The sequence below is a fragment of the Lithobates pipiens genome, unplaced genomic scaffold (genome assembly GCF_037356315.1).
Source record: "Lithobates pipiens isolate NorthernLeopardFrog02 unplaced genomic scaffold, aLitPip1_a1.2 Scaffold_22, whole genome shotgun sequence".
Taxonomy (NCBI): domain Eukaryota; kingdom Metazoa; phylum Chordata; class Amphibia; order Anura; family Ranidae; genus Lithobates; species Lithobates pipiens.
In genome coordinates this window covers 191,180,418-191,207,711 of record NW_027507784.1, presented here as the reverse complement: position 1 = coordinate 191,207,711, position 27,294 = coordinate 191,180,418, and the positions used below count along the sequence as shown (strand labels likewise).

The 27,294-nt window shown below is 46.7% G+C and overlaps 1 protein-coding gene across 2 annotated transcripts in view; it reads left to right on the top strand.

The window, feature by feature from the left end:
- Positions 1-8,944: 8,944 nt before the first annotated feature.
- NABP1 (nucleic acid binding protein 1) overlaps positions 8,945-27,294 on the top strand; it is a 35,613-nt gene continuing 17,263 nt past the window's right edge. Inside the window, exons 1-3 of one of the 2 annotated variants that reach the window (XM_077448745.1) lie at positions 8,945-9,281; positions 9,421-9,559; positions 18,775-18,846. In XM_077448745.1, the coding sequence (XP_077304871.1) occupies positions 9,191-9,281; positions 9,421-9,559; positions 18,775-18,846 (302 nt within the window). In that variant the 5' untranslated portion in view covers positions 8,945-9,190. The remainder of the gene's footprint in view (positions 9,282-9,420; positions 9,560-18,774; positions 18,847-27,294) is intronic. The other variant, XM_077448746.1, reaches the window with a different exon arrangement.

The following is a 27,294-nucleotide window of genomic DNA, read 5'->3' as shown; positions in this document are numbered from 1 at the left end:
GGCTTCACATGCCCACAGGTAAAATAGAAAACGTCAGGAGACGTTTTTATAAAGTCTCCAGAATACTGAAAAACGGCAGCAGGATTAGAAAAAACAAAAAGTAAGTTAACCAATTAGAAAAACGTACTTCATGCAATTAACAGCAAAAAAAAAAAAAGAGGCGGTGGAACCCCGCTTTAACCAGTTGCCGACCGCCGCACGCCGATGTACGTCGGTAGAATGGCACGGGCAGGCATAAGGACATACATGTACGTCCCTTGCCTCCCGCGGGTCGGGGGCCCGATCGGGCCCCCGCCCGGTGCCTGCGGCGGTCGGTTTTCGTCCGGGAGCGATCCGGGACGAGGGGGCGGCCATTCATTCATGGCCACCCCCTCGCGATCGCTCCCGACGAATAGAAATCCCCGGTGACATCACTTCCTCTCCTGTAATGTAAACACAGGAGAGGAAGTGATGTATTCTCTCCTCCGTGTCGGTATTTTTCGTTCCGACACGGAGGAGAGCGGATCAGTGAGTTGCACCAACACTCTACACACACAGTAGAACATGCCAGGCACACTCACACCCCCCCTTTACCCCCGATCACCCCCCCAATTACCCCTGCCCCCCAGTCACAGTGACACCAATGTCATTTTTTTTATTTTTTTATTTTTTTTTGCATTGGTGTCATTTGTGACTGTAATAACTGTTAGGGCAGTTAGAGTTAGCCCCCTTTAGTTCTAATGTACCCCCCTAACCCCCCCAATAAAGGTTTAACCCCGTGATCACCCCCCGTCGCCAGTGTCACTAAGGCTGGGTTCACATTGCAGCGGTTTATGAGAACGAATGTGATTCGCACCGCACTGCAGTGCAAATCACATCCGATCTCTGTGCGATTCGAGTTCAGCCATTCGCCGCACCCGCCGCACCCGCCGCACCCGCCGCAAATTCGCACGGGACCCTTTTTTTGGCCCGCAGCAGAATCGGATCGCATGGGTGTTCACACCATGCGATCCGAGTTTGCAGATCGCACTGCGATATGCGAACTGATCTGGGGGTGTCAGTAACATTTCACTGACACTCCCAGCAGTTCGCATAGGGCAGTGTGAACTGCCGCCGGGAGGCATGCGATGCGGGAACCCGCCGCGGATTTGCGGCGTTTCCGCATCGCTCCAGTGTGAACCCAGCCTAATAAGCGATCATTTTTCTGATCGCCGTATTAGTGTCACAGGTGACGCTAGTTAGGCAGGTAGGTATTTAGGTTCGCCGCAGCTTTTTATAGCGCCAGGGACCCCCATATACTACCGCATAAAGCCCCCTGATTGCCCCCTAGTTAACCCTTTCACCAGTGATCACCATATAACTGTTACAGGTGACGCTGGTTGGTTAGTTATTTTTTTATAGTTTCAGGGCACCCGCCATTTATTACCTAATAAAGGTTTAACCCCCTGATCACCCGGCGGGTGTCATTTGTGACTAATAACTGTTAGGGCAGTTAGGGTTAGCCCCCTTTAGTTCTAAGGTACCCCCCTAACCCCCCCAATAAAGGTTTAACCCCGTGATCACCCCCCGTCGCCAGTGTCACTAAGGCTGGGTTCACATTGCAGCGGTTTATGAGAACGGATGTGATTCGCACCGCACTGCAGTGCAAATCACATCCGATCTCTGTGCGATTCGAGTTCAGCCATTCGCCGCACCCGCCGCACCCGCCACACCCGCCGCAAATTCGCACGGGACCCTTTTTTTGGCCCGCAGCAGAATCGGATCGCATGGGTGTTCACACCATGCGATCCGAGTTTGCAGATCGCACTGCGATATGCGAACTGATCTGGGGGTGTCAGTAACATTTCACTGACACTCCCAGCAGTTCGCATAGGGCAGTGTGAACTGCCGCCGGGAGGCATGCGATGCGGGAACCCGCCGCGCATTCGTGGCGTTCCCGCATCGCTCCAGTGTGAACCCAGCCTAATAAGCGATCGTTTTTCTGATCGCTGTATTAGTGTCACAGGTGACGCTAGTTAGGCAGGTAGGTAGGTATTTAGGTTCGCTGCAGCTTTTTATAGCGCCAGGGACCCCCATATACTACCGCATAAAGCCCCCTAATTGCCCCCTAGTTAACCCTTTCACCAGTGATCACCATATAACTGTTACAGGTGACGCTGGTTGGTTAGTTATTTTTTTATAGTTTCAGGGCACCCGCCATTTATTACCTAGTCTCACTAGTGTACCCCTAAATTTAGGGGTGTCTACTTTCCAAAATGGGGTCATTTGGGGGGGGTTTGTGCCATCTTGGCATTTTATGGCCTTCAAAACTGTAACGCCCTTAGAAAGCCTGAAGGCGGTGCTTGGTTTTCGGGGCCCCGTACGCGGCTAGGCTCCCAAAAAGTCCCACATATGTGGTATCCCCGTACTCAGGAGAAGCAGCAGAATTTATTTTGGGGTGTCATTTCACATATGCCCATGGCATGCGTGAGCAATATATCATTTAGTGACAACTTTGTGAAAAAAAAAAAAAAAAAAAAGTTTGTCATTTTCCCGCAACTTGTGGCAAAATATAAAATATTCCATGGACTCAACATGCCTCTCAGCAAATAGCTTGGGGTGTCTACTTTCTAAAATGGGGTCATTTGTGGGGGTTTTGTGCCATCTTGGCATTTTATGGCCTTCAAAACTGTAATAGGTAGTGAGAAGTGAACTCAAAAATTTACGCCCTTAGAAAGCCTGAAGGCGGTGCTTGGTTTTCGGGGCCCCGTACGCGGCTAGGCTCCCAAAAAGTCCCACATATGTGGTATCCCCGTACTCAGGAGAAGCAGCAGAATTTATTTTGGGGTGTCATTTCACATATGCCCATGGCATGCATGAGCAATATATCATTTAGTGACAACTTTGTTAAAAAAAAAAAAAAAAGTTTGTCATTTTCCCGCAACTTGTGGCAAAATATAAAATATTCCATGAACTCAACATGCCTCTCAGCAAATAGCTTGGGGTGTCTACTTTCTAAAATGGGGTCATTTGTGGGGGTTTTGTGCCATCTTGGCATTTTATGGCCTTCAAAACTGTAATAGGTAGTGAGAAGTGAACTCAAAAATTTACGCCCTTAGAAAGCCTGAAGGCGGTGCTTGGTTTTCGGGGCCCCGTACGCAGCTAGGCTCCCAAAAAGTCCCACATATGTGGTATCCCCGTACTCAGGAGAAGCAGCAGAATTTATTTTGGGGTGTCATTTCACATACGCCCATAGCATGTGTGAGCAATATATCATTTAGTGACAACTTTGTGTAAAAAAAAAAAAAAATTTTTTTTTTTGTCATTATTCAATCGCTTGAGGCAAAAAAATAAAATATTCAATGGGCTCAACATGCCTCTTATCAGTTTCCTTAGGGGGTCTACTTTCCAAAATGGGGTCATTTGGGGGGGTTTTGTACTGCCCTGCCATTTTAGCACCTCAAGAAATGAGATAGGCAGTCGTAAACTAAAAGCTGCGTAAATTCCAGAAAACGTACCTTAGTTTGTAGATGTGACAACTTTTGCGCAAACCAATAAATATACAATTATTGACTTTTTTTTTACCAAAGACATGTGGCTGAATACATTTTGGCCTAAATGTATGACTAAAATTGAGTTTATTGGATTTTTCTAATAACAAAAAGTAGAAAATATCATTTTTTTTCAAAATTTGCGGTCTTTTTACGTTTATATCGCAAAAAATAAAAATCGCAGAGGCAATCAAATACCATCAAAAGAAAGCTCTATTTGTGGGAAGAAAAGGACGCAAATTTTGTTTGGGTACAACATTGCATGACCGCGCAATTACCAGTTAAAGCAGCGCAGTGCCAAAGTGTAAAAAGACCTCTGGTCATTTACCAGCAAAATGGTCCGGTCTGAAAGTGGTTAAAGCAGAACTCCACCCAAAAGGGGAAATTCTCCTTTAAGCACTCCCCCAGCCGCCACATTTGGCATGTCATTTTTATTGGAGGGGGGAGTGGGAACCTAGTTTTGACAGGTACCCACTCTTATGGAATTTCTCCTCTCCCTCCCTTCAGTCTTCTGGGACAAATCACAGGTCCCAGAAGACTGCCTGATCATTCAGGAAGTGCAGTGCGATTCCCACATGTGCAATGCGCACCCGGCTGGCAGGGCCGGTAGGCCGCCTGCCCTGGGGCCGTTTTCGGCTGCACTGCTCCTCTCTTCTCTCCTTCTGTGTATCACAGAGCTGGCTGGCTGTGTTCGGTGGCCGTGCTATAACACGGCCCGCCCCCTAGACCTGCTGTGTGATAGGCGGAGTATTGATTCTCTCTACTATCACACAAGCAGGTCTAGGGGGGCGGGGCTGTGTTATAGCACGGCCGCCAAACACAGCCAGCCAGCTCTGTGATACACAGTAAGAGATGCCGCCCTGTGTGCCTGGATAGGAGGAGAAGCAGGACATATAGAGGAGATGAGCTCTCTATATTCCTCCATGCAGCCACTGCCTCTCCTCCTATCCAATCCAACTTCTTTTACTGCCCCCTCCAGTTATCCTTGTGCTCCCTGCCCCCCCTCCTGCTCTCCTCCCTCACCACACTCTCCAGCCACCCCCCCACAGTGCTCTCTAGCCCCCCCCACAGTACTCTCCAGCCCCCCACAGTGCTCTCCAGCCCCCCCACAGTGCTGTCCACCCCCACAGTACTCTCCAGCCCTGTCCACCCCCCACAGTACTCTCCAGCCCCCCCACAGTGCTCTCCAGCCCCGCCCACAGTACTCTCCAGCCCCCCCACAGTGCTCTCCACCCCCCCCCCCCCACAGTGCTCTCCACCCCCCACAGTACTCTTCAGCCCCCCCACAGTGCTCTCCACTCCCCCACAGTACTCTCCAGCCCTGTCCACCCCCCACAGTACTCTCCAGCCCCCCACAGTACTCTCCAGCCCCCCCACAGTGCTCTCCACCCCCCCCCCACAGTGTTCTCCACCCCCCCCACAGTGCTCTCCACCCCCCCACAGTACTCTCCAGCCCCCCACAGTACTCTCCAGCCCCCCCCACAGTGCTCTCCACCCCCCACAGTGCTCTCCACCCCCCGCAGTACTCTCCACCCCCCCCACAATGCTCTTCAGCCCCCCCACAATGCTCTTCAGCCCCCCCACAGTGCTCTCCAGCCCCCACAGTAATCTCCAGCCCCCCACAGTGCTCTCCAGCCCCCCCCCCCACAGTGCTGTCCACCCCCACAGCGCTCTTCAGCCCCCACAGTGCTGTCCACCCCCCACAGTGCTGTCCACCCCCCACAGTGCTCTCCAGCCGCCACAGTGCTCTCCAACCCCCACACTTCTCTCCAGCCTCCCACAGTGCTCTCTACCCCCTCAGTGCTCTCCAGCCCCCCACAGTGCTCTCAACCCCCCCCCCCCCCACAGTGCTCTCCACCCTCCCACAGTGCTCTCCACCCTCCCACAGTGATCTCCACCCCCCCCCACAGTGCTCTCTAGCCCCCACAGTGCTCTCTAGCCCCCACAGTGGTCTCCACCCCCCCACAGTGGTCTCCACCCCCCCCACAGTGCTCTCCAGCCCCCCATGCTCCCCACCCCTGTTCTTTCTGCACCCAGCACTCCAACCCTGTTCTTTTTGGCTCCCCCTCCAGTGCTCTCTCAAGCTCCCCCCCAGCACTCTCCGCTCCCTACCCCTGTACTCTCCACTCCCCCCTGCATTTTGCCCCCACCCATGTGCTTTCCAACTCTGCCAGTCCTCTCCGCCCCCCATAGCGCTCTCCAGTCCCTGTGCTTTCCACCCCTGTTCTTTCTGGCCCCCACTGGTGCTCTCAAGCTCCCCCCATTTCTCTCCACTCCTCCCTGCTCTTTGTACCCCCCATTGCTCTCCAGCCTTGTTTTTCTTCCCCCCAGTAGTCTCAAGCTCCCCCCAGTGCTCTTCACCACCCCACACTCTTAGCCCCCCAGTGCTCTCAGCCTCCCGTGCTCTCCACCCCTGTTCTTTTTGGCCCCCACCATTGCTCTCAAGTTCCCCCCCAGCACTCACTGCTCCCCACCCCTGTACTCTCTACTCTCCCTGCATTTTGCTCCCACCCATGTGCTCTCCAACCCCGCCAGTGCTCTCCATCCTCCATAGTGCTCGCCAGTCCCCCGTGCTTTCCACGCCTGTTCTTTCTGCCCCCTACAGGTGCTCTCAAGCTCCCCCAATTGCTCTCCACTCCACCCTGCTCTTTGTACCCCCCAGTGCTCTCCAGCCCTCTTTTTCGGCCCCCCAGTACTCTCAAGCTCCCCCCCAGTGCTCTTCACTACCCCACACTCTTAGCCCCCCCAGTACTCTCAGCCTTCCGTGCTCTCCACCTCTGTTCTTTTTGGCCCCCACCATTGCTCTCAAGTCCCCCCAGCACTCCCCACCCCTGTGATCTCCACTCACCCTGCTCTTTGCCCCCACCCATGTGCTCTCCAACCCCACCAGTACTCTCTGCTCCCCCTTCTCTCCAGCTTCCACACAGTGCTCTCCACTTCCCCAGGACCAGGGGACAGGCTGACTGGGGATGAAAAATAAGGATGGCTGAAGGTACAGGTGGCCAAGGACCACTCCATCTCACAGCAAACAGATCCTCTGAAAGGAGCACCATCCCCATCCAAAACGAGAACAGGCTCTGCCTGCTGCTGGCCGTCATGGATATCCTGCTGACATGCAAGGTACTGTACAGAGCATCAACAGCACACCTTCCCACAGACAGGGACTGCAGACTGGGACATGCGGCACAGGAGAGGCTGACATGATGGGCACAGCGAGACTGCATTCACGGCACAGCGAGGCTGCAATGATGGGCACAGTGAGGCTGCAATTATGGGCACAGTGAGGCTGCAATGGTGGGCACAGTGAGGCTGCAATGGTGGGCACAGTGAGGCTGCATTTGATGGGCACAGTGAGGCTGCAATGATGGGCACAGTGAGGCTGCAATGGTGGGCACAGTGAGGCTGCATTTGATGGGCACAGTGAGGCTGCAATGATGGGCACAGTGAGGCTGCATTTGAAAAGCACAGTGAGGCTGCATTTGATGAGCACAGTGAGGCTGCATTTGATGAGCACAGTGAGGCAGCATTGATGGGCACAGTGAGGCTGCATTTGATGGGCACTGGTGAGGCTGTGTTGAGCTCTTGTATCATGTCTGCAGTCTGACCATCTCCGGTATTATGTCTGCAGTCTCTGACCATCTCCTGTATCATGTCTGTAGTCTCTGAGGGAGTCTGGAGAGGAGTCAGGATGGGGGTCATGGGAGAAGTCAGACTTGTGTGGACTGTGAAGAGGAGACCATAGGATAAAACCAGAGCCAACCAAGCTGGAACTGACTGACTGAGCCCTGCACGGTGCACCTGAGATGTCGTCAGTGACAGCACCACCAGGCCAGTCTGAAGGGGGGTCACTGATGTAAGGGGGGGAGTGAATACGATAATGGCACTGATATAAAGGGTTTCCCCCTTATATCAGTAACCCACCCCCCCTTACCTTAGTGTATTCTTTCTGCAGAAGGTGGTCTCCCCCCCCCCCCATGTTCTGAGTTCCTGGGGTCCCCCTTGATGATTGACCACTTTTAACTGGAATTTGTACATACGTACATATAAATCCCTATGTGATTTCATATCTGTCTTATCTATATAGAATACACTCTTCAAATGTGCTTTAAAATGTGTTGTTTTCCCTTTTATGAACATAAAATAATGACGTTATGCTGTTGCGCTGGTATAATAATGCTGTGGGGCTGGTATGAAATTTTTTCCAGGGCTGGATTTTATTCCCAGTCCGGCCCTGCCGGCTGGGAAGCCACAAGCCATCACAGCTGGGTGCCCACAGTTGAAATGGTGGTGCCGGGGAAGAGGAAAGAGAGAGAAGCGATGTTTCAGGTGACTACATCGGTTGATCCTGGGACAGGTAAGTATGTGTTTATTACAAGTCAGCATCTACACTCTTTTCTGAGCACAGCAGTGTTAAGGTTCGCTGTCCCTCACTGGGGTAATATAATGGGGCCCTCATGAGGTGTGAGGTGACTGCCTAGGTAAAGAGCTACCTCTGCCCACATGGAACGCACAGGTGTTCCAGGCACCCTGTTCAATTTAACAGCTGCACAGATCTGAAAACCCACCCCAGAAAATATTGGTGTAGGCCTAATGTATGGCTCAGTACACTGCAGAGGTCTCACAAGGATGAACACTGGAAATCCATAGTCCTCCTCCTGTCAGCGATTTGAAGACTGTGTGGAACACCTATGCTTCCTGTGTGGGTGAAATGGTGCATTGCACGCTATGTGGAACAGTAGACCTGTGTGAATGAGGCCTTACCACACATACATAAAGGTTCCACGCTGCCAGTGTGAGAGGCCTTACCACACATATAAAGTTTCCATGCTTCTACTGTGAACGAGGCCTATGTTTTCCACACTAAAGAGGTAGAAGTGTGCTGCTGTCAAGAAGTACAGAGCTGTGACTACACAGGGTGCTGGGAAAATAAGGGCAGGGTTTCCTTGTACTGTCTATCATTATTATCTATTACTCAGTGGCAGGGCATAAGATGCACACCACGCTATTATTCACCTCCTATGACAATATTATACACCCAACACTACACACAACCAGCCGCCCTCCGCTCCGGGTCATCACTGAACGTGGTAAAGTCAGAGAGGACAAAAGAAGCCTGAGCCACGCCTCCATCTTCTCCGGCCACCCAATCACCGTCATATTTTTCTGTACACTCGTTAGAAAAGAACGAGCTGATTCAAGAGGCTATACCATTTACATCCTCGGGGGATTCAGACGTTACTATTGCAGTTTTACGTTTTACTTCGTAGCGGTGGTCCCTCAAACAGTTAGGTGTACAGTGCCATCTCAAATAAATTGATAACTATTCTGAAATAATCTGTAATTTAGGGGTTAACGTCACTTGAATGGCACTAGGTGCTCCCCATGGAGCTTGGATAATGGTATATTCTATTGTTATATATATCGGTGACCCTGCACATGCTCGCACACATTGTGTAGTGTACGGAGGAGGAAGATTTGTTGCATGAAGTGCCGTATAAAGCCAAGTGTCCAGTGATAGAGCCGTGACTTCCCACACACTGTACTGTAGCCGCCTTGTCCTAGTAAGCGGCGCCTTGTGATATTGGAGCCCCCGGGCTCCGTCCTCCTCACTCTCCACACACACACACGAGGGTAGAGCGCGGATTGGGACCAGTAATGCCCGGCGCTCCTCTCTCACCACCATGAACTTACTAAACGACTCGTTGGTGTCTATAAAAGACATAAAGACCGGGCAGAAAAACTTAAATGTCGTCTTTATAGTGCTGGAGATCGGTAAGTGTCCCCCCTGAGGACGGTAGGTGATCCGAAAGCAGCGAGTGGAGACCCCTCTCATCACATGCTGTGCCCAGTCCAGGGCTCTGGTGTCCTTGTCATGACTAAACTTGTGTTTTCCTCTCCCACCTCCATACAGGAAGAGTCACAAAAACTAAAGATGGTCATGAAGTGAGGTCGTGCAAGGTGGCAGATAAAACGGGGAGCATCACAGTCTCCGTGTGGGATGAAATTGGAAGCCTTATTCAGCCCGGAGACATAATTCGGTTAACCAGAGGGTATGTGCTCATATGTGTGCTGCAAGGTGCGCGCACCGATTTACTTACACTTGGTATTATCCACAGGATGGGTAGTGGTATGGTCCACATCTACAACCAAACACTGAGGCTACTTTCACACTGGGGCGTTGCTTGCCCTGGCGGTAAAGCGGCGCTATGTGGCCGCGAGCAGGGCAGTTTTAACCCCCGCTTGCATCAAAAAAAGTGAAAACCGCATTGCACTGCCCCATTGTTTTCAATGGGAAAGGGCGTTTAGAAGTGGTAAATACACTGCTCCTACATCGCTCCAAAGATGCGTTTTGCAGGACTTTTTTTTACCCACCTGAAAGCGCACCGCTTGAAACCCTGAGGACTTTCACAGTGGAGACACAGCAGCGGCTGTTTCAGGGCGCTTTGCAGGCGCTATTTTTAGCACCTGCACAGCGCCTCGGTGTGAAAGCAACCTTAGGGCTCATTCACACCTGATGCACCATTGCAATGCAGTAGGTGGTGCGTGCTCCAGCTAGACCAGCGTATTGTTGATGCACCAATAAGGATAGAGGTCAGGTGTGTTTGCAAATAGCATGCGCAGAGCCCACCAGGAAGTTGGCACTGCACAGCGCTAATAAAAGGCAGTGAGACATTGTCCTGATGTGCGGCTGCAGAGATCAGGAAATGCCTCGCTGCTTGTGATTAGAGCTCCCCAATGCCGACTTTCTGGCAGCCTCTGCACCTACTGTTTGCGAACACACCTCAGCTCATCCTTATGCACCAATACCGGCGCACTATGCTGTTCCCTTTACTTTAATTTTTACAACTTAATTGAAATGTCACAGTTCATAGCTTTCTATCAACCAGAGTGCGATGGCCTGTGCTACACTGAAAGAGTACTGCACACTTATTTTTTTATTTTTTTTTGCGCAGCAACGCAGTGGTATAAGGCACAGCGGAAATTATGCATTTTGTCCCATGCAGTGGGACTGCGCTGGAGTAGCTGCCCACCATAGATCCACCGCATCTGGCGTAAATGGACTTAGACTACCTTCACATCTAAGGCATCCCTGATAGCAGGCGGAATTGGCACTATTCTGCCCACGATCCCTAATGGCAAATTGCGGGACGTCCTTGTGATCCCCATCCTTTCCAATGGTGCCCCCAATCGCAGCCTAATTTTGCCATGTAATCACAGTAAAATTTCACAAACAATCGCAGTACACCTGTTCCCTGAAAGAACTTTTGGGTGACAGGCGTACCGCAGTAATGTTTGCATGGTTTGTCGTGCGACAATCACAATTAGGGTGCCGTTGGAAGAGATGTGGGATCACATGGGTGTGCTGTGATTCAGGATTGCGGGCAGAATTGTGGCAATTCTGCCTGTGATCTGGGACACCTAGATGTGAACAAGGTCTGAAAGAAAAATTCCAGGCATCGGCATTTTCTACTTGGAGACATTGGCCCAGTGTAACTATGTATATACCATACCTGATCGATGCTGCTAGAAATCACTAAGGCTCCATTCACATTAGCATGTTTCCAAAGTCGCATGATTTCCAGTACAACTTTGGGGCATGACTTTGATATGGTTTTTGGTGCAACTTTGATCCGACTTTAAACAATTGGCCCAAAGTAGAGCAGGCACCTTTTCAAAATCTCTGAAACTAAGTCGCACCAATCTGAACATGTACCTTTGCAAGCAGTGGGCTGCGACTTGTCATGCCCATTCGCACAAGTGTATATGGGCCCTAAAGTAGACAGTTACTCCAGTGATCTCCACTTTCTTCCAGATCCTGCACTGAGCGGCTGCTCTCCTGCATTGTGAACACAGGTTGACCACTTGGCATAGGCACCATGCAGGGGATGCTTTGCACCCTCTGAGTGAATGCAAAGCATTCTTTGATTGGAAAATGTGGAAAGTATGATGGCATCGTCCCACTTTGACAAATCGGAGAACACTTTACATTCATTCAGCAACAGATGACCACCTATGTACGGAATGTAGGAGAGCAGGTGTGTGGCACGATGCCCAGAAGCAAGTGGAGATCGTTTGAGTAGTGTCTATTTTCAAGCTTTCAGAGGCATTGGCCAGGTATGTCATATACATAGTACATTGGTGAAAGCTGGGCTCAGGTGACTACGTATAACAGGCAGATGCGGGTTTTTCTGTTGGTGACTGCTCAATACATATATGTGGTGACAGGAAAACTGTCCTTTAAAGCTCAGCTGCAACACATGTGTTGATGGCGGCCCAAGGTTTGTGTGCTCGCAGCATGTTGCCAGCAGTGGTCTCCAACAGCTCTCTGGAAAGTCTTCTGATCGGGAGCCAACAGGATGGCCTCTTGGTAATGTGAGCCAATCACAGTGGTCACATGGACTCTGCACTGCCTCCTGGCATTGAACCATAGGTAAAACTTTTCTATTTTGGCTACAGTAAAGGAGTTTTATAATAATCCACCCATGTTGGTTTATTTTTTGCCATCTGTGTCCCATTGTTGAGATTTCCCTTCACTTTCTGTCCCATAGCCAAAACAGGAAGTGAGTAAATCTCTGCAAATTAAAGAAATCTCTTGGGGACCCCTAGGTCACCAGAACTAGTGTCCCCATTGGAAATTTTCCCTTCTATTACTATTCTGGGGACAACCAAAAATGTGGGATTTTCTTTTACTTTCAATGACAATGGTAAACAGGACAAATAAAGAGGGTGAATCGTTTGTTATACTTTAAAGTGTGAAGGATTTAAAGGATAAGCTTACTGTAAGTGAGCTTGTTCTTTAATATGCCCCCCCTCCAAACCCACTGAGTGCAGAATGCCATTTTAAGTCCCTTTAATGGGGGCTGTATCTGTTCCAATCAGGGGATCTGTGGACAGGGCAGTTTAAGTCATGTGCTAGTTTGCATGCTTCCAGCTTCACTCAGTCGTCTTCTGGGTTCGTGCTCTCTGGCTGTTTGGCTGGGCACAATGACAGCCAGAGTCATGGTTGCGCACAGCGATTTCAATGGACGCATTCTTCAGTGTGCCATCCATTCAGAGCTCAGTGCACATGTGCCAGTGATGTCACTTATTATAAATGTGAATATCTCCTAAGCGGTACGGGAGATATTCACTGTACCTACAGTAAAGCCTTATTACAAGCTTACCTGTAGGTGCAAGCCATAAAGCAGAATTTACTACTGCTTTAACGGATCCATGTTAGGTCGATAGGCACATGAATGTAAATGGACACACACCAGACTACCTCAGATCTGTCTTGTTTAGGTCCAAAAATGTAAATGGATGGAGACTTTTTTTTCTGACTTGTTTTGCGACTAGACTGAAGTACACTTACAGTGGATCTTCACATCAAAAAGCACTTTGTGACCCTCCTACCTATTTTCCAGTCTAAAAAGCTGGCAATGACATGTAAAATGGTCCAGCAGCCTACTGAGCTACCAGTGTCCTAGCTCTCAGGAGGCATCACCTTACAGAAAGTGGCAGGAGGGTTAACCTGGTGGCACATCATTGGGTGCCACCAGGTGCCATGGCACAGTGAGTGAGCTGTATTTCACAGGATGGCTAGAGAACAGCTCACCTATATGGACTTGTTCCATGTGTACACTAAGAGGAAGAACCAACAGGAACATCTTCAAATGGGCAGGGTTGCTCAGTAAAGGATTAACTTGGCACTCAGTGGGGTGGGGTATTTACTAAAGGACAAGTTCACTAAAAATAAAACTTGTCCTGTAACATGTTGTTTTCATTTCAGGAGCCAATTGCAAGTTGAATTTTCAAAGCCCATAATTCTGTAGCTTTTCTAAAATGTCTGTTCATCCTGCCATGACTATCCTTGTGCAGGCATATGTTATAGGGTAACAATGCTCTTTCCTCATAGCCTAAGTTTTTCTCTTGTCTTGTGGACCTGTCACTTGTGCTTTCAATGAAGACTTTAAGGGGTTTATTTACTAAAGCTGGAGAGTGCAAAATCAGCCTCACTTCTGCATAGAAACTGGTCAGCTTCCAGGTTTTCTTGCCAAAGCTTAATTGAACAATCTGAGGTTAGAAGCTGGCTTTCACGTGCAGCTGCACCAGGTTCTGTGCTCTCCAGTTTTAGACCCCTTTCACACTGTGCCACCCCTAGCATTGGCGGTAAAATGCAGCTATTTTTAGCAACGTTTTACCGGCGCATTTCGACCACTAGCGGGGTGCTTTTTACGCCTGCTAGCGGCCGAGAAAGGGTTATAACCGCCCGCAATAGCGGCGTTTTGCTGGCGATATAGCCGTGCTGCCCCATTCATTTCAATGGGGAGCAGCGGTGGAGGAGCAGTAAACACACCGCTCCAAAGAAGCTGCTGCCAGGACTTTTCCTGATGCCCTGCCAGCTCACTGCACACTGGAGACAATGGAGAAGCTGTTTGGGGGGTGGATTGCAGGTGTTATTTTTAACGCTATAGCATCAGCAAAATGCCTTCAGTGAAAGGGGATCTTAGTAAATCAACCCCTATGTGATTGGTAATGCTGATCATGTAGGTATGGTCTGTTTGTAATCAACAAGATCCTGCACTAAATGCAATGCAGCCACTGCTGGAGCAAATGCAGGAAGTTGATGTAAGCATACTACAGAGATAAAAAATATGAAATTTATACTTTGAAAAGTCAATTTTTGTGATGGTGCTCAGTGACCTAAATGTCCTACTAGGATTTCATTCACATGAGTACAGAGGGCCATACACTGCAAAACGTAGTATTGTTCCCGGGAGTCAGTTGCATATAGACGTCTTTACAAATCAATGACTGGCTGCTGCTGTTTTCGGGTAATCACACGAGTAGTAAATGCTTAGATGTGCTGTTACCAGCGTGCAGCTGTAGTTTTTTTTTTCTCTTTTTTTCCCCTGGTTGCTGTACACAACACCTGTGACTTCTGGGCACAAATACACCTTTTGCAGTTTAGAGCCCTTTGTGTCTGTATGAATGAGCCCTTACAGTAAATTTAGGAACACCACCTATTTGAATTTTAAAGTAAAGCTATGTATTACCCATGCACGGCACAGCTGGCATGTCTAAAGTAATTTTTTTTCCATTTTAAATGATTAGAGAATGGTTTTAAACGCCTATAATTTTTATGCCATTTGTGTCCTATTTTTGACATTGCACTTGTCTGAGATTATCTCTGTAAATTGTTCTTTGGACAAGTTTTGAAAATGGTGAATTCACTGTTGCCTTGAGGAAGGAACCATGCAAGGTCTTAAAATGTCAGTTTATTATGACTTGTGTGACGTTTTCTTCACAATAAATATGTGAAACACATTTATATGGAGTGCTGGAGGGACCCCAGAAGACTAGGAATGGGGCCAATCTGTGCAAAACAAGCTGCACAGTGGAGGGAAGTATATGTTTAAAAAAAATAAAAAATTAATCCTGACAATCACCTTTCAGAACATGTTACATGTTCTAACTGTATTTAGGGTAGAAGATGGAATATGTTCCAGCTTCTGTAGTCTTTCCCCCAAACTCAGTGTGACAGTGGGCCGGAGATCTCCCTGCACCTGCTGTCAAAATTCAAAAAGGTTGTGGCCATGTGAGGCTCCATCCGCATGGCTGCGTCTTTCATTTTCCTGTGAATGTATACACTACAAATACCATCTTTTAGTTTTGAATGGATCTGCAGCATAACATGCATTAACCCAACTCACAGAGCTAAATTGGCCCTCATTACGAGGCTATCATAGCGATACCAAAACCACTACAACAACCGAATTCCTATGGGCCTATATCTCTGCGTAATGCAGATGTAAAACTATTGGCACGTGTATTGGCCACTAGACTTTCGGGAGTGGTGGCAGGACTGGTCCATTCTGTCTGGCCTCATTCTGGCTAGATCTATGACACTGAATATCCCAAGATTGTTCCTTAACGCACAAACTCAAGTGGGTAACCCGGGCAACAGAGCCAACTTCTCTCTCGATGCTGCCAAAGCTTTTAACAGCATGGAGTGGAAGTATCTGTAGGAGGTTTTCTGACAATTTGGTCTGAGAAATAACATCATCTCATGGGTGCAGCTTTTATACACGGCAGGGGTGTCTGTTGTCGCCCCTGCTATTTGCCCTTGCACTGGAACCTCTGGCGGCTATGGTTCGGACCTCCCCTGACATTACAGGCTTCCGGAGGTTAGGGGGGAGGAAAAGGTTTCCTTATATGCTCTCTGAGAGCAGTAATGCACTTAATTGATCAGTTTGTACAATTATCGGGCTTTAACATAAACTGGCATAAGTCGGCTCTGTTGCTGCTAAATCTGTTACTGGCACCCTTGCTGGAGGATGTATCCCACATACAAGTGGTATCATCCTTTAAATACTTAGGAATAGTGGTGACTGGGGACACACAAGACTACATAGTCCTAAATCTAAAACCTATACTACAAAAATGTCAGCAAAAGCAGGCTAGTTGGAGTAGATTGCCGCTGTCAGTGACTGACCGCGTTAATCTCCTAAAAATTATCTGGACACCACAGCTTTTACATATATTTTACACAATGCCCCGATATGGATACCACAATAGTGGCTTTGGCGCTTTGATTCACAATTTAGAGCTCTCATTTGCAGAGGTGGAGTGGCGAGAATTGAACTAGCCATGCTACAACTACCTAAACATCAGGGTGGGATGGCGGTCCTGCATCCTCAAATGTATTACCTGGCGGCACAGATGCAACATTTCACAGGTTGGGACCTCGGGACAGGATCAGACCCCTCCAGAGGTCTTCTTCTGGGCCCTGACGCGGACTACTCTGCCCTGGGTTTCCCTAGAGTTCCCTCCACCTGCCCTACAGTTTGGTCATTGATGAAAATCTGGAAAAGGGTCAAAACCACATTGGGACTGACAGGTTATCTCCGACAGACCCCTATCTGGCAGAACAGTTTTTACACTGAACTGACCAGGGTACCCAGCCGGTCAATTTGGGAAAGGGCTGGGGTTGGATACCTTGCCCAAATACTCAACGGCCATGTTTTAAAACGATTTTATCAATTGATGGAATTCCCTGCACTCAGAGGCCACCACTTCCAATATTTACAACTACAGTAACACTCCATTCTACATCAGAGTAGACACGCTAATATGCAACTAGAAGACTGTACGTTCCTTGAATCTATATACTCTGACCCAGAAAATAAGGGAATCATTTCCAGAATCTGTCCACCTACTATCACATATGCAGGCCCCAGACCTGCTACCATGTTGAGAGGGGTGGGAGTGAGATGTTTGCCCCCATCGATGGTGAGCAGTGGAACCAGATTCTGGGAGTGCACCCAGTGGTTTTGGTGTTGGCATTTATCCCACCTGTTCATACTACACAGGGTATAATCGTACCCTGGTACAACTGCATAAATGTGGCAGAAGTGACTCCGCCATATGTCCCAAATGTCTAGCCCACTCAGGTGACCTCATTCACATGCTCTGGTGAGGTTCAGGAATTTTGTTGTCACTAGAATAGTGTTTTTCAAGTTCAGCTTGAACTGGAGCCACTGGTGTGTTTACTAGGTAGCATGGATTGAAGACCTGTACCTTCCCTCGGTATACGTTGCCCTCACAAGACTCTTATACTTAGCCACAAACGGACAATCAGCTTCCTGGCTATCGTCACGCATCCCAAGGGAGGCACAATGGATCCAAATGGTCAATGCTACACTCATGTGGGGAAAAAAAAAACACACAACACAGAACATCACCAAAGAAATTCTCCAGTATATGGCAGAATTGGTTAAACTCCCCAGAAGTGTCACCACCACAGCTGGCTCTGGTTAGGCTGCTGTTGGGATAATTGGACACATAAAGAAGCTAGTGCCATCTTATAAGGTTGAGCAAGCTGTGTAATATGTTGTGATTAATTTACACGTTTGACGGATCTGAACACCGGGCGATATGTCGTTGGTTTAATAATTCAAGTTTTATTTTCTATTTTTACTTTAATTTTGTGTTTTGTTGAATGAACACTAAGCCATTGAAATGTTCCATCTACATAGCTGCATGTCAATATTGTCTTTCAAAATGACAACACTTTTATATTGTGAGAATTAAGGCTCCTGACACTATCTTTTATATGCACTTAAATGTCATGCATGTGTAACATATACCATGTAATGTTTTTTTCTTGTGTTCTTTTCAATAACATTTTGTTTTTTGTTCAAAATGGCCCTCATTTGACTCTGTCTGCAAAATGAATAATACTTGCCTGTCCTTCCAGGACGAAGATCATTTTGACTATCTTGTATTGCTGCACTCGGCGATAAATGCTTAAAAATTGGTCAGTTGCTTGTCTCCCATTTGTACGCTGTGGTTCCATTATTTCTAGTTAATAGTAATGGAATATCTCTGCAGAGAAGGCTTGTCAGTCAGTGGTCCCTCTTAGATTTCCCCACTTATACTCTTCTGTGCTGTCCTAGATGACTGGATAAAGGCTTGCATGATTTATATATATATATATATATATATATATATATATATATACATACATACATACATACATACATACATACATACATACATACATACATACATACATACATACATACATACACACATATATATATATATACATATATATATATATATATATTCTACAAAAGCGAGTACACCCTCACATTTTTGGAAATATTTTCTTTTCATGTGAAAAAAACTGAAGACATTATACTTTGCTACAATGTAAAGTAGTGAGTGTGCATCTTGTATAATAGTGTAAAATTGCTGTCCCCTCAAATTAACTTAACACACAGCCATTAATGTCTAAACCACTGGCAAGAAAAGTGAGTACACCCCTAAGTAAAAACGTCCAAATTGGGCCCATTTAGTCATTTTCCCTCCCTGGTGTCATGTGACTCGTTAGTGTTACTAGGTCTCAGGTATGAATGGGGAGCAGGTGTGTGAAATTTAGTATCGCTCTCTCTTACTGGTCGTTCAACATGGCACTTCGTGGCAAAGAACTCGGAGGATCTGAAAAAAAGAATTGTTGCTCTATATAAAGATGTCCTTTGCTATAAGATGTTTTCCAAGATCCTGAAACAGGTGCAGCAAGGTGTCCAAGACCATACAGCCATTTAACAGGACAGGTTTCACTCAGAACAGGCCTCCATGGCCCAGTTTGGACACTTTTACTAGGGGTGTACGCACTACAAAGGCAGATTTTTAACTTAAGATTTTCCAGCATGTTCTATTTAGGTTTCAAATTCAAAGTTGTATATTTATGTAATCTAGTGCAATCATCTCATTTAAGGTATGCTTCTTTGTGGAAAGGATGTCTAACACTGTACAGCGGAAGAGGAGGCGAGCTTCAAAAGATAGGAGAGTAAGTACTTTGTTTTATTGTACGCCAAGATTGGTACTACATCTGATTAAAGAAAACCTTTGCAACTAACATGCATGAGTCTCTGCTTTGACTTGTTTATAAATTGAAGCTTCAGTTGAGCTTTGTAAAGAGGCCTATTAAAGCAGGTGGTGTTTTAATGATACAAAGGAAATGTCTTGTGTAACAAACTTGTCGCAAAAATGGCTTCATAAGTTTATGCTCTAACTTTTCATTGACAGATTAAATACTATAATTGTTACAAAAAATACTTAGTGATTGTAAAGTCTTGTTTTTCTGTTCTATTAAAATAAACATACTTTCCGCCTCTGTGCAGTGGTTTTGCACAGGGCAGCCCAGATCCTTCTCTTATGTCCCTGGCTGTAGCTCCTGGCCCCTCCCTCTTGAGTGCCCCCATAGCAAGCCGCTTGCTATAGGGGCAGTCGAGCCACAGCTCCGTGTATCCATTCAGACACAGCTTCCATTCTGCTTTGCGCCCTCTCTCCTGATTGGCTCCCGCTGCTGTCAAAATCAGCCAATGACACCGCTGTTGTCTCAGCCAATCAGGGGAGAAAGATGGCCCAGACGGCTGAGGCATTCGTGGACAGATGGGACTTGGGGTAAGTATGAGGAGGGCTGCTGCACACAGGTCACTAGAAAGGTCACAAAAACACCTGACTTTACAGCCCCTTTAATACAGTGAATCTGCGACTTGCACCTGGTAAAAAATGCATCTTAGTTTATTCTGATTATGTGTGTTGTACTTTACATTGTTGTGATTTTAGAATCTGGTCTAAAAAAGACTTAATGAACAGTAATGATGGCCATTAAACATTGGTTTTTCAGCCACATATAGACCTCATTCACACCAGCACTCCTGTGCTTAGCTTTTCTAAATAGAGAAGTGATCTGGGAAGTAGAAGCAACTTTTGTGCTTCTCAGATCACTTTTTCTGCATTTAGATGAAAAGTTTAGCTGTGTTTACAATGCATTTAGAGTGTCTAAAAACGCCCCAGACCGGGAATGCACAGAATTCTATTTTTCTCTAAACACTGCTAAACTGACAGCACCTAAAGTGCCAGTTAATGCTTAGTGTGGCTAGTAACTTTGAAAAATCGTTGCATGCATTTATATGCCTTTAGAAATGTCCTCTAAATCAGTGGTCATCAACCCTGTCCTCAGGACCCACTAACAGGCCAGGTTTGCAAGATAACTGAAATACATCACAGGTGATATCATTTGCTGCTCAGTGATTTTAGTATTCTAGTCTGCATCTCCCCAATGTAATACATAAAAGCTGGCCTGTTAGTGGGCCCTGAGGACTGGGTTGCTGACTCTAAATGTATCAAATATATAAAAGAAGGCTATGGGGGTACCTCATCCCAGATATCACGTAAAACAAAAACCAGAATGACGGATTATATCGATACCAGTGAGGAACTCGTATGCAATATAATTTTAACAAATTTATTAGAAAACATATCTAGTATAAACATTAAAAAAACAAACGAGGGATGTTCTTGCAGAATGCATCAATTCCAGTAACAATATAGATCTAAGACAAAGTGGTTAACACATTTCGCTGACAGCTTCTTCAGAACCACAAGTCTGTGAACCTAAATCTGGAGAACCTTAAATTAAAAAGGGAGAGAAAGAACAATCATTAGGAATATGCCCCACACAAGTGTGTAAATTCCTTTATCACTATACCCTTAGTTTAAACTAAATACATTTATGGACCAATTACGGTCCTTCAACTCCACTTACATGTTTTTAGTCCCCAAGACTGGAACCGAGATGAAAACCTAGAGATTAGAAGCGATGGACCCCTCTCAGCCACAAAAACGGCCAACTTAGAAACAGTCAACCAGACTTCAAAATCTTCATTAAAGCAAGCATCAGTACATCCTAAATATAAATGCATACCTATGAGCAATGTGAATATCAACCACTAGGGAAGACTCTGTATGTAGGTGACTACATGCAAAACTATAATTACCTAATGACTATTATCAAAAAGCTTCCCTCTTTTGTCAGTAAGCTCTAAATGCATATATGCAGGCTTGACAGTGCCAGTGTGAATGAGGCCCAAATCTGCTTTTAATCACAAATTAACCAGTTGTGGTAACCTACTGCCAACCATTGGTCAGTTGTCTTGCTTTTTGTTTTCCCAATCAAAATGTGATTAAATTGCGCCTTAAAATCTTGGTGTATGGCCAAATGTAGCAGGCAATGTAAATGCCATGTTTTAGAATGGCTCCACGTTTTTAGATTACTTTTGCAAAAGTTATTGATGAATGGTAATGAAATGTAACATTTAAATTAAATGAATTAGAGCTTGCATTATGGTGTTGGAACCAAACATGCATGTTAATGAAGGGAAATTTGTCAGACTTTGGAGAATGCTATTTGTAAGGTGGTTATACTGTTCCTCTGGATTATATTTTGAGTCACTAACCATATGCAGCAGGTGATGACTTCTGACTTTTTCAATTCTTCAAATCTGTGTACTTGTGTTCGATCATGCTACTTAAAAGTATTGAAATATCAGCCTGAATACCACTGAGGACATTTTTCTGAAAAGATCAGCTGTGACAAAACCTGAATTTTATTGGGATAGGTTTTATTAGGATTCCCTCTGTTTATTATTGAGATAATTACATTTATGACCTTATACAGTATTTTTCTGCCTTGTGGGCAGTTCTGAAGCCTTCCATTGTCAACCACAACAGGGTAATTCTGCTACCCAAACCTTTTTTACCGTGATGTGGGGAATTTAGACTTTAGAACCACTTCAAACTAGACAGTGGAAATTATAAGCTGTCCGAGGGTATTGATTTAGTTCAGCTCAGTTTGATAATTTGGTCACTTGAAACTGGGACACAGTTGAAGCCACGGACAGCAGATTGTATGGCTTGCAATCACATCAAATCAGTTTAAGCTCAGTGGCTGTGCTGGTTGAGTAGATTAGGGACTCTGGGGGAATATACATACATCACACACTCACATTGGTCCCTACTCTCAAACCGGCAATCCCAGGTCCTCAAGTCACATTCATATACTAGTGCCAATTAACCTACCAGCATGTCTTTGGAGTGTGGGAGGAAACCAGGGTACCCGGAGGAAACCCACGCAGGCACAGGGAGAACATGCAAACTCCAGGCAGGTAGTGTCGTGGTTGGGATTCGAACCAGCGACCCTTTTTACTGCTAGGCGAGAGTGCTACCCGCTACACCACTGTGCTGCCCATTTTGTAGCTTACAAGTTAACATCAGTATTTCTTTTTCCTACATCATGGGACACAGGCAATTCATTACCTGCTGTGTTATACTTCATCATCAGGTGAATGGACACTGGTAGACCAAAGGTTTCCATACAGGATGTACTTTATTTTTTTACTGGCGTCTGCAAGGTGAATGGGACGGTTTGTTTGAGCTCTCTGAGCTCCAGGTCTCTAGTCCCACTAATGGTTCCAAAATGAATCAAGGGATTGAGCGATCCATTTGACACAGGCTTTTATGCTTGGATGGTACCTGAGCCTTGCAAAGAGGACTCGAGATCCTGCAAGGTTTTGCCTGTAAGGTGGCCTTTGGGCACTGGACCCTGCAGAGTGGAAATCCTGGATACTACAGTGCTAAGGCAGTTCCTGCAGGGTGCTGTACAGGTCCAAGGGAGTCAACCCTAAACGTGAGGTTACGCAGTCCTTGAAGGTCCAAGTGACAGGAACCTGCCATGAAGGGTGAAGATTGGGCCCTTAGTTTCTAAGTGGCCCTGTGCCTGGACAGGTAAGTGAAACACCTTTATCTTATTGCGGGATGTCCCAGTGATTGTAACAATCGGTCAATCTAGCTAAAAGCTAGACACCTGTGTGCGGTGACCATATGGGGGATGTTTGGGCTAGCTGTGGGTGTTTGCAAAGTATCTTTTTGCTTGTGTCCGTCTGTTTTTTTTACCTGTATTATGGCACACGATGGTGTGCCATTTCACCTTGGTTCGCCATGGTGTACGTGTGTTAGCAAGAGTGCCGCTGGGCTGAGCAGTTTGGCGGCCATGGCGGGTGCAGCTTTGCCGCACATGTGCCGTAGTCTTTATCTGGGCACACGAAGATTTGTCATATGTGAATACAGTCACACCCATTTGCTGGGACTGCACGCATAGAATGCTCTGGCGCGCACCCAGCTTATTTTTAGGCTGTGTAGGCCAAGCCATAAGGTGCTTCCAGAAGGCAGCTGTGGGACAAAGAGCCGGCTCTGAACAGACACTTGCAGTGATTAATTTTTTATTACCTGGGTCACGTGATTCACCAGGTGTTGCTTGGTAGGGAAGGGCACACCTATGTCAGTAGTTTCTGATCCTAGTCGTATCCCTAGTGTTGTATCCCCTGAAGGACCAGAGGCTTCAGGACAATCTGAGCCGCTGCACCTGCAGTCAGTGCTGCTGCTTCACAATTTATCACTAAGGATGAACTGTCCTTATACCTAGCTGGGTTAGAGCACAGGATTGCTGGCATGATTGCCTCCACCCTGCAGGGTGGCAGAAAGTGTGACAGATCCTCCTCCCCGGAGTCTTAGACTGGAGCAGGAATGGGTTGGGGGGTAAGCTTAAAGCTCAGGATTCGGTGGAGTGCCTAGCAGATGAGTGCTTCCGAGCAATATGGACAAGATATCCAGTCAATGTCTGCCTCTGTCGTAGAGGCTTTTGATCCTGACTGACAGAAATTGTTTGTTCTGCCTTTAAGTTGCCTCTTGCAGATGTCCTCTTTGGGATCTCGGAGGCCTCTTCAGGTCAGACTTTCCCTTTACACACAGAGTTGGAACAGGTGGCGTACGCTTATCCCATGGATGAAAAGTTTGTTAAAAAAAGTAGCATGTCAGCTGCATCAGTCTCTTAAACAAGGTAGATAACGCACAGGGCTTGAAAGACCCTGTTGACAATAAATTGGAGTTATTATTAAAGGCTTCCTTTTTCTTTGGCCAGTTCAGCTATTCAGCCAGGTCTTGCAGCAATTGGTATGTGCCAGTCTGTAAAGGATCAGGTCAAATGGCCTGATAAGCCTAACCAGGAGGATGATCTGCCTGAAAGACATATTCGAGTGCTGTTTTGCCGTTGATGGTTTAAAAAATTCAGTACAGCATGTTTCTTGTCAGGCTCTCTTACCTGTACATATGCACAGACTTTTATGGCTTAAGAACTGGTCAGCCAAGCTTCCTTATAAGAAGTTATTGGCAGGTTTCCCTTTTCATGGGGAACATTTATGCGGTGGTCACTTGGACAAATATATCCAAAAGATTTCCAGAAGGAAGAGTTCTCTACTTCCTGTGAAGAAAAGCACCAGACGTCCTTCGTTTAAAAAACCCAGACTGCTTCCTCAAATGTCTCGGTGTCAGGACGGTTTCCCCACCAACAGGGGCAAGGCCAGGGCCACAAGAGGCCCTGGGTCCAAAATTCTTCTAAACCCAGCACTAAGGATATAAAGGATGCGTATTTACACATACCTATCTTTCAGCCTCATCAAAGGTCCCTACGTTTTGCAGTAGAGGAACATAATTTTCAGTTTGTGGCTATACCCTTTGGGCTTGCTACAGCTTCCTGGATGTTCACAAAGGTCCTAGCACCAGTATGGGTCTTTTAACCTCCCTGGCGGTATGATTCATTCTGGTTTTAGGTGCTGAAAGCGGTACAATTTTGCATGGAAATTTGGCGTTTTATATTGTAGTCCTGTAATTCTTAGTAATAACTTTTAAATCTGTTCAAATAAGAGTCTAGCAGACATCCCGGGTATGATGACGTTTATAATATAATAAATATTTATTCAATAATGTAATCAAATCCAAAAACACTGAAATTTGCTCATTTGCAGAATTGTCGCTGTCATTAGATTTAGTGTTTGATGACGAATTTCCCCACAAATCGCTATCGCACAATTCTGCAAGTGATTCTAATTTATCGCTGTTTTCTAGTTGGTCTAAAATCACTTTTGACATAAAGGGACAGTTTTTGGTTGCTATGGACAATCTCTAAATTCCAGGCAGAAAAAAAACGTATAATTTAAAAGTGCATGCAGGGCACTGCAGACCACTAGGGACAAAGGGGTGTGTCTTTTTTATACAGTACTGTAGGATTACAGTACTGTGAGTTGTGTATTTTAACTTATTTGAATTTGGCGCCGATCTCCGCTCCCCTGTGCCGCAACGTCGCAAGGAACGGAGCTCGGCGGCACTCGGGCACTGTGTGAATCGCGCTGAGGACGGCTCGATCACACAGGACATCGCTGGATCCAGGGGACAAGGTAAGTAACAGCTCCCTGTATCCAGCGATGCGATCCTGAGTCTGGCTCGGGTTGGGATTTTACCATCATAAGCGGTAACCCCGAACCAGACTCAGGATCGCATCGCTGGATACAGGGAGCTGTTACTTACCTTGTCCCCTGGATCCAGCGATGTCCTCCGCGCTGTGTGATCGAGCCGTCCTCCGCGCGATTCACACAGTGCCCGAGTGCCGCCGAGCTCCGTTCCCTGCGACGTTGCGGCGCAGGGGAGCGGAGATCGGCGCCAAATTCAAATAAGTTAAAATACACAACTCACAGTACTGTAATCCTACAGACTGGCTCACCGCCAGGGAGGTTAAGGGCCCAAGGGATCCTGGTGCTCGGGTATCTGGAGGACCTCCTGCTCAAAGATCACTCCGTACAGGCTGTAGAACAAAGCATAATATACACAGTGCGGTATTTGAAAAGCTTAGGCTTGATCATAAATGTCAGCCTTGAGACCAGCTTAGTCTAAAATATTTAGGTCTGATCCAAACAAGAGTATTCTTGCCACCCGGAAGGATCAGGTGCATCAGAGAAGGAGCACCAGACAACCCTCCATTCGGCTCTGTATGAGTCTTCTAGAGAGGATGGTATCCTCCGAGGCAGTGCCCTATGCCCAGTTGCATTCCAGGCCCTTACAACAAGACTACTTTTTGTCTGCTCCAAGCCAACAAGATAAGCCCTGGATTATTCAATGTGCTTATTTTCCTCAGGCATGCTTAAGCCCAAACTGGTGGTTGCAGGATCAGAACCTGCAAAAGGGGAAAATCCTTTCTCCCGGTAACTTGGAGTACTGACTACAGATGCCAGTCTCTCAGACTGGGATCCTAGACTGGCTCACAGCTCAGGGGAAATGGTCAGGGACAGAGCAGACCCTGCTCATCAATGTCCTAGAATTATGGGCAGCAAGTCTGGTCCTATGGTCCTGGGCGGTGAAGCTTCAGGACTGCCCCATCAGGGTTCAGGCCGACAATGCCACGGCAGTGGCCTATATAAACTACCAATGCGTTACCAGGAGTCATTCAGCTCTGAAGGAGGTGAACCACATACTAGTCTGAGCAGAGGGACATGTGGCAATTATATCGGCAGTCTATATCCTGGGAGTAGAGAACTGGAAGCTAATTTATCTCAGCTGCCAGCAGATCTTTCCGCAGGAATGGTCCCTACACCCAGAGGTGTTCCAGGAAATTTGCCAACATTGGGGATGGCCAGAGGTCAACCTACTGGCATTCATGTTCAACCAGCTTCAGCAGTTTGTCTTGAGCAAGAGATCCTCTGGCAATTGGAGCAGATGCTGATAGTTCCATGGAGCCAGTACTGCCTGGTTTAGTCTTTCCCTCCGATCCCTCCATTTCCGCATTAGTAGAATTCGGAGAGGGGTTCCAGTCATTCTGGTGGCAGCAGCCTGGCCCAGAAGGCCCTGGTTCTCGGAGATTGTGAGACTGACAATAGACAGGCCATGGATGCTTCCACATCGCCCCGATCTACTGTCTCAAGGTCCTATATTCCACCCTAATTTACAGTCTCTAAATTTGACGGCATTGGCTATTGAAGCCAGGGTGTTAAAGGTCCATGGCATCTCGGGATCAGTGGTGTCTACTCAAGTGAATGCTAGAAAAGTTGTCACTAGGAAGATTTACCATAAGGTCTGGAAGACTTGTATTGCTTTGTGTGAAGCCAGAAAATGGCATCCTCGGAAATTTGTGATTGGTAGAATTCTTTTCTACAGTCAGCTGTGGAAATCAAATTGGCTTTAAGTACAGAGGTCAAATTTTGGCCCTATCAGTATTATTTCAAAGGCCTTTTAGCCTTGTATTCACAGATCTGAACCTTTTATGCAAGGGGCCACTCGCTTACCCCCCCCCCCCCCAAATTGGGTCACATATGTGTCCTTGGAGCTTGAACTTGGTGCTATCTGTTATAGAACCAACCATTTGATATACAATCAAGAAACAGCGCAGCAAAGAAACTTGTGATATGGTATGAAAAAACACATAAAGATCATTACATATAAAAAATACGACAGACATCTGATCCTCCTGGGATCTTAAAAGCATAAAATCCATCAATCATAAAGAATATAAACTGACAGATGTTTTGTGATGAATCACCCCTGGAGTCTTTTGTTTGTGACTTTAAGG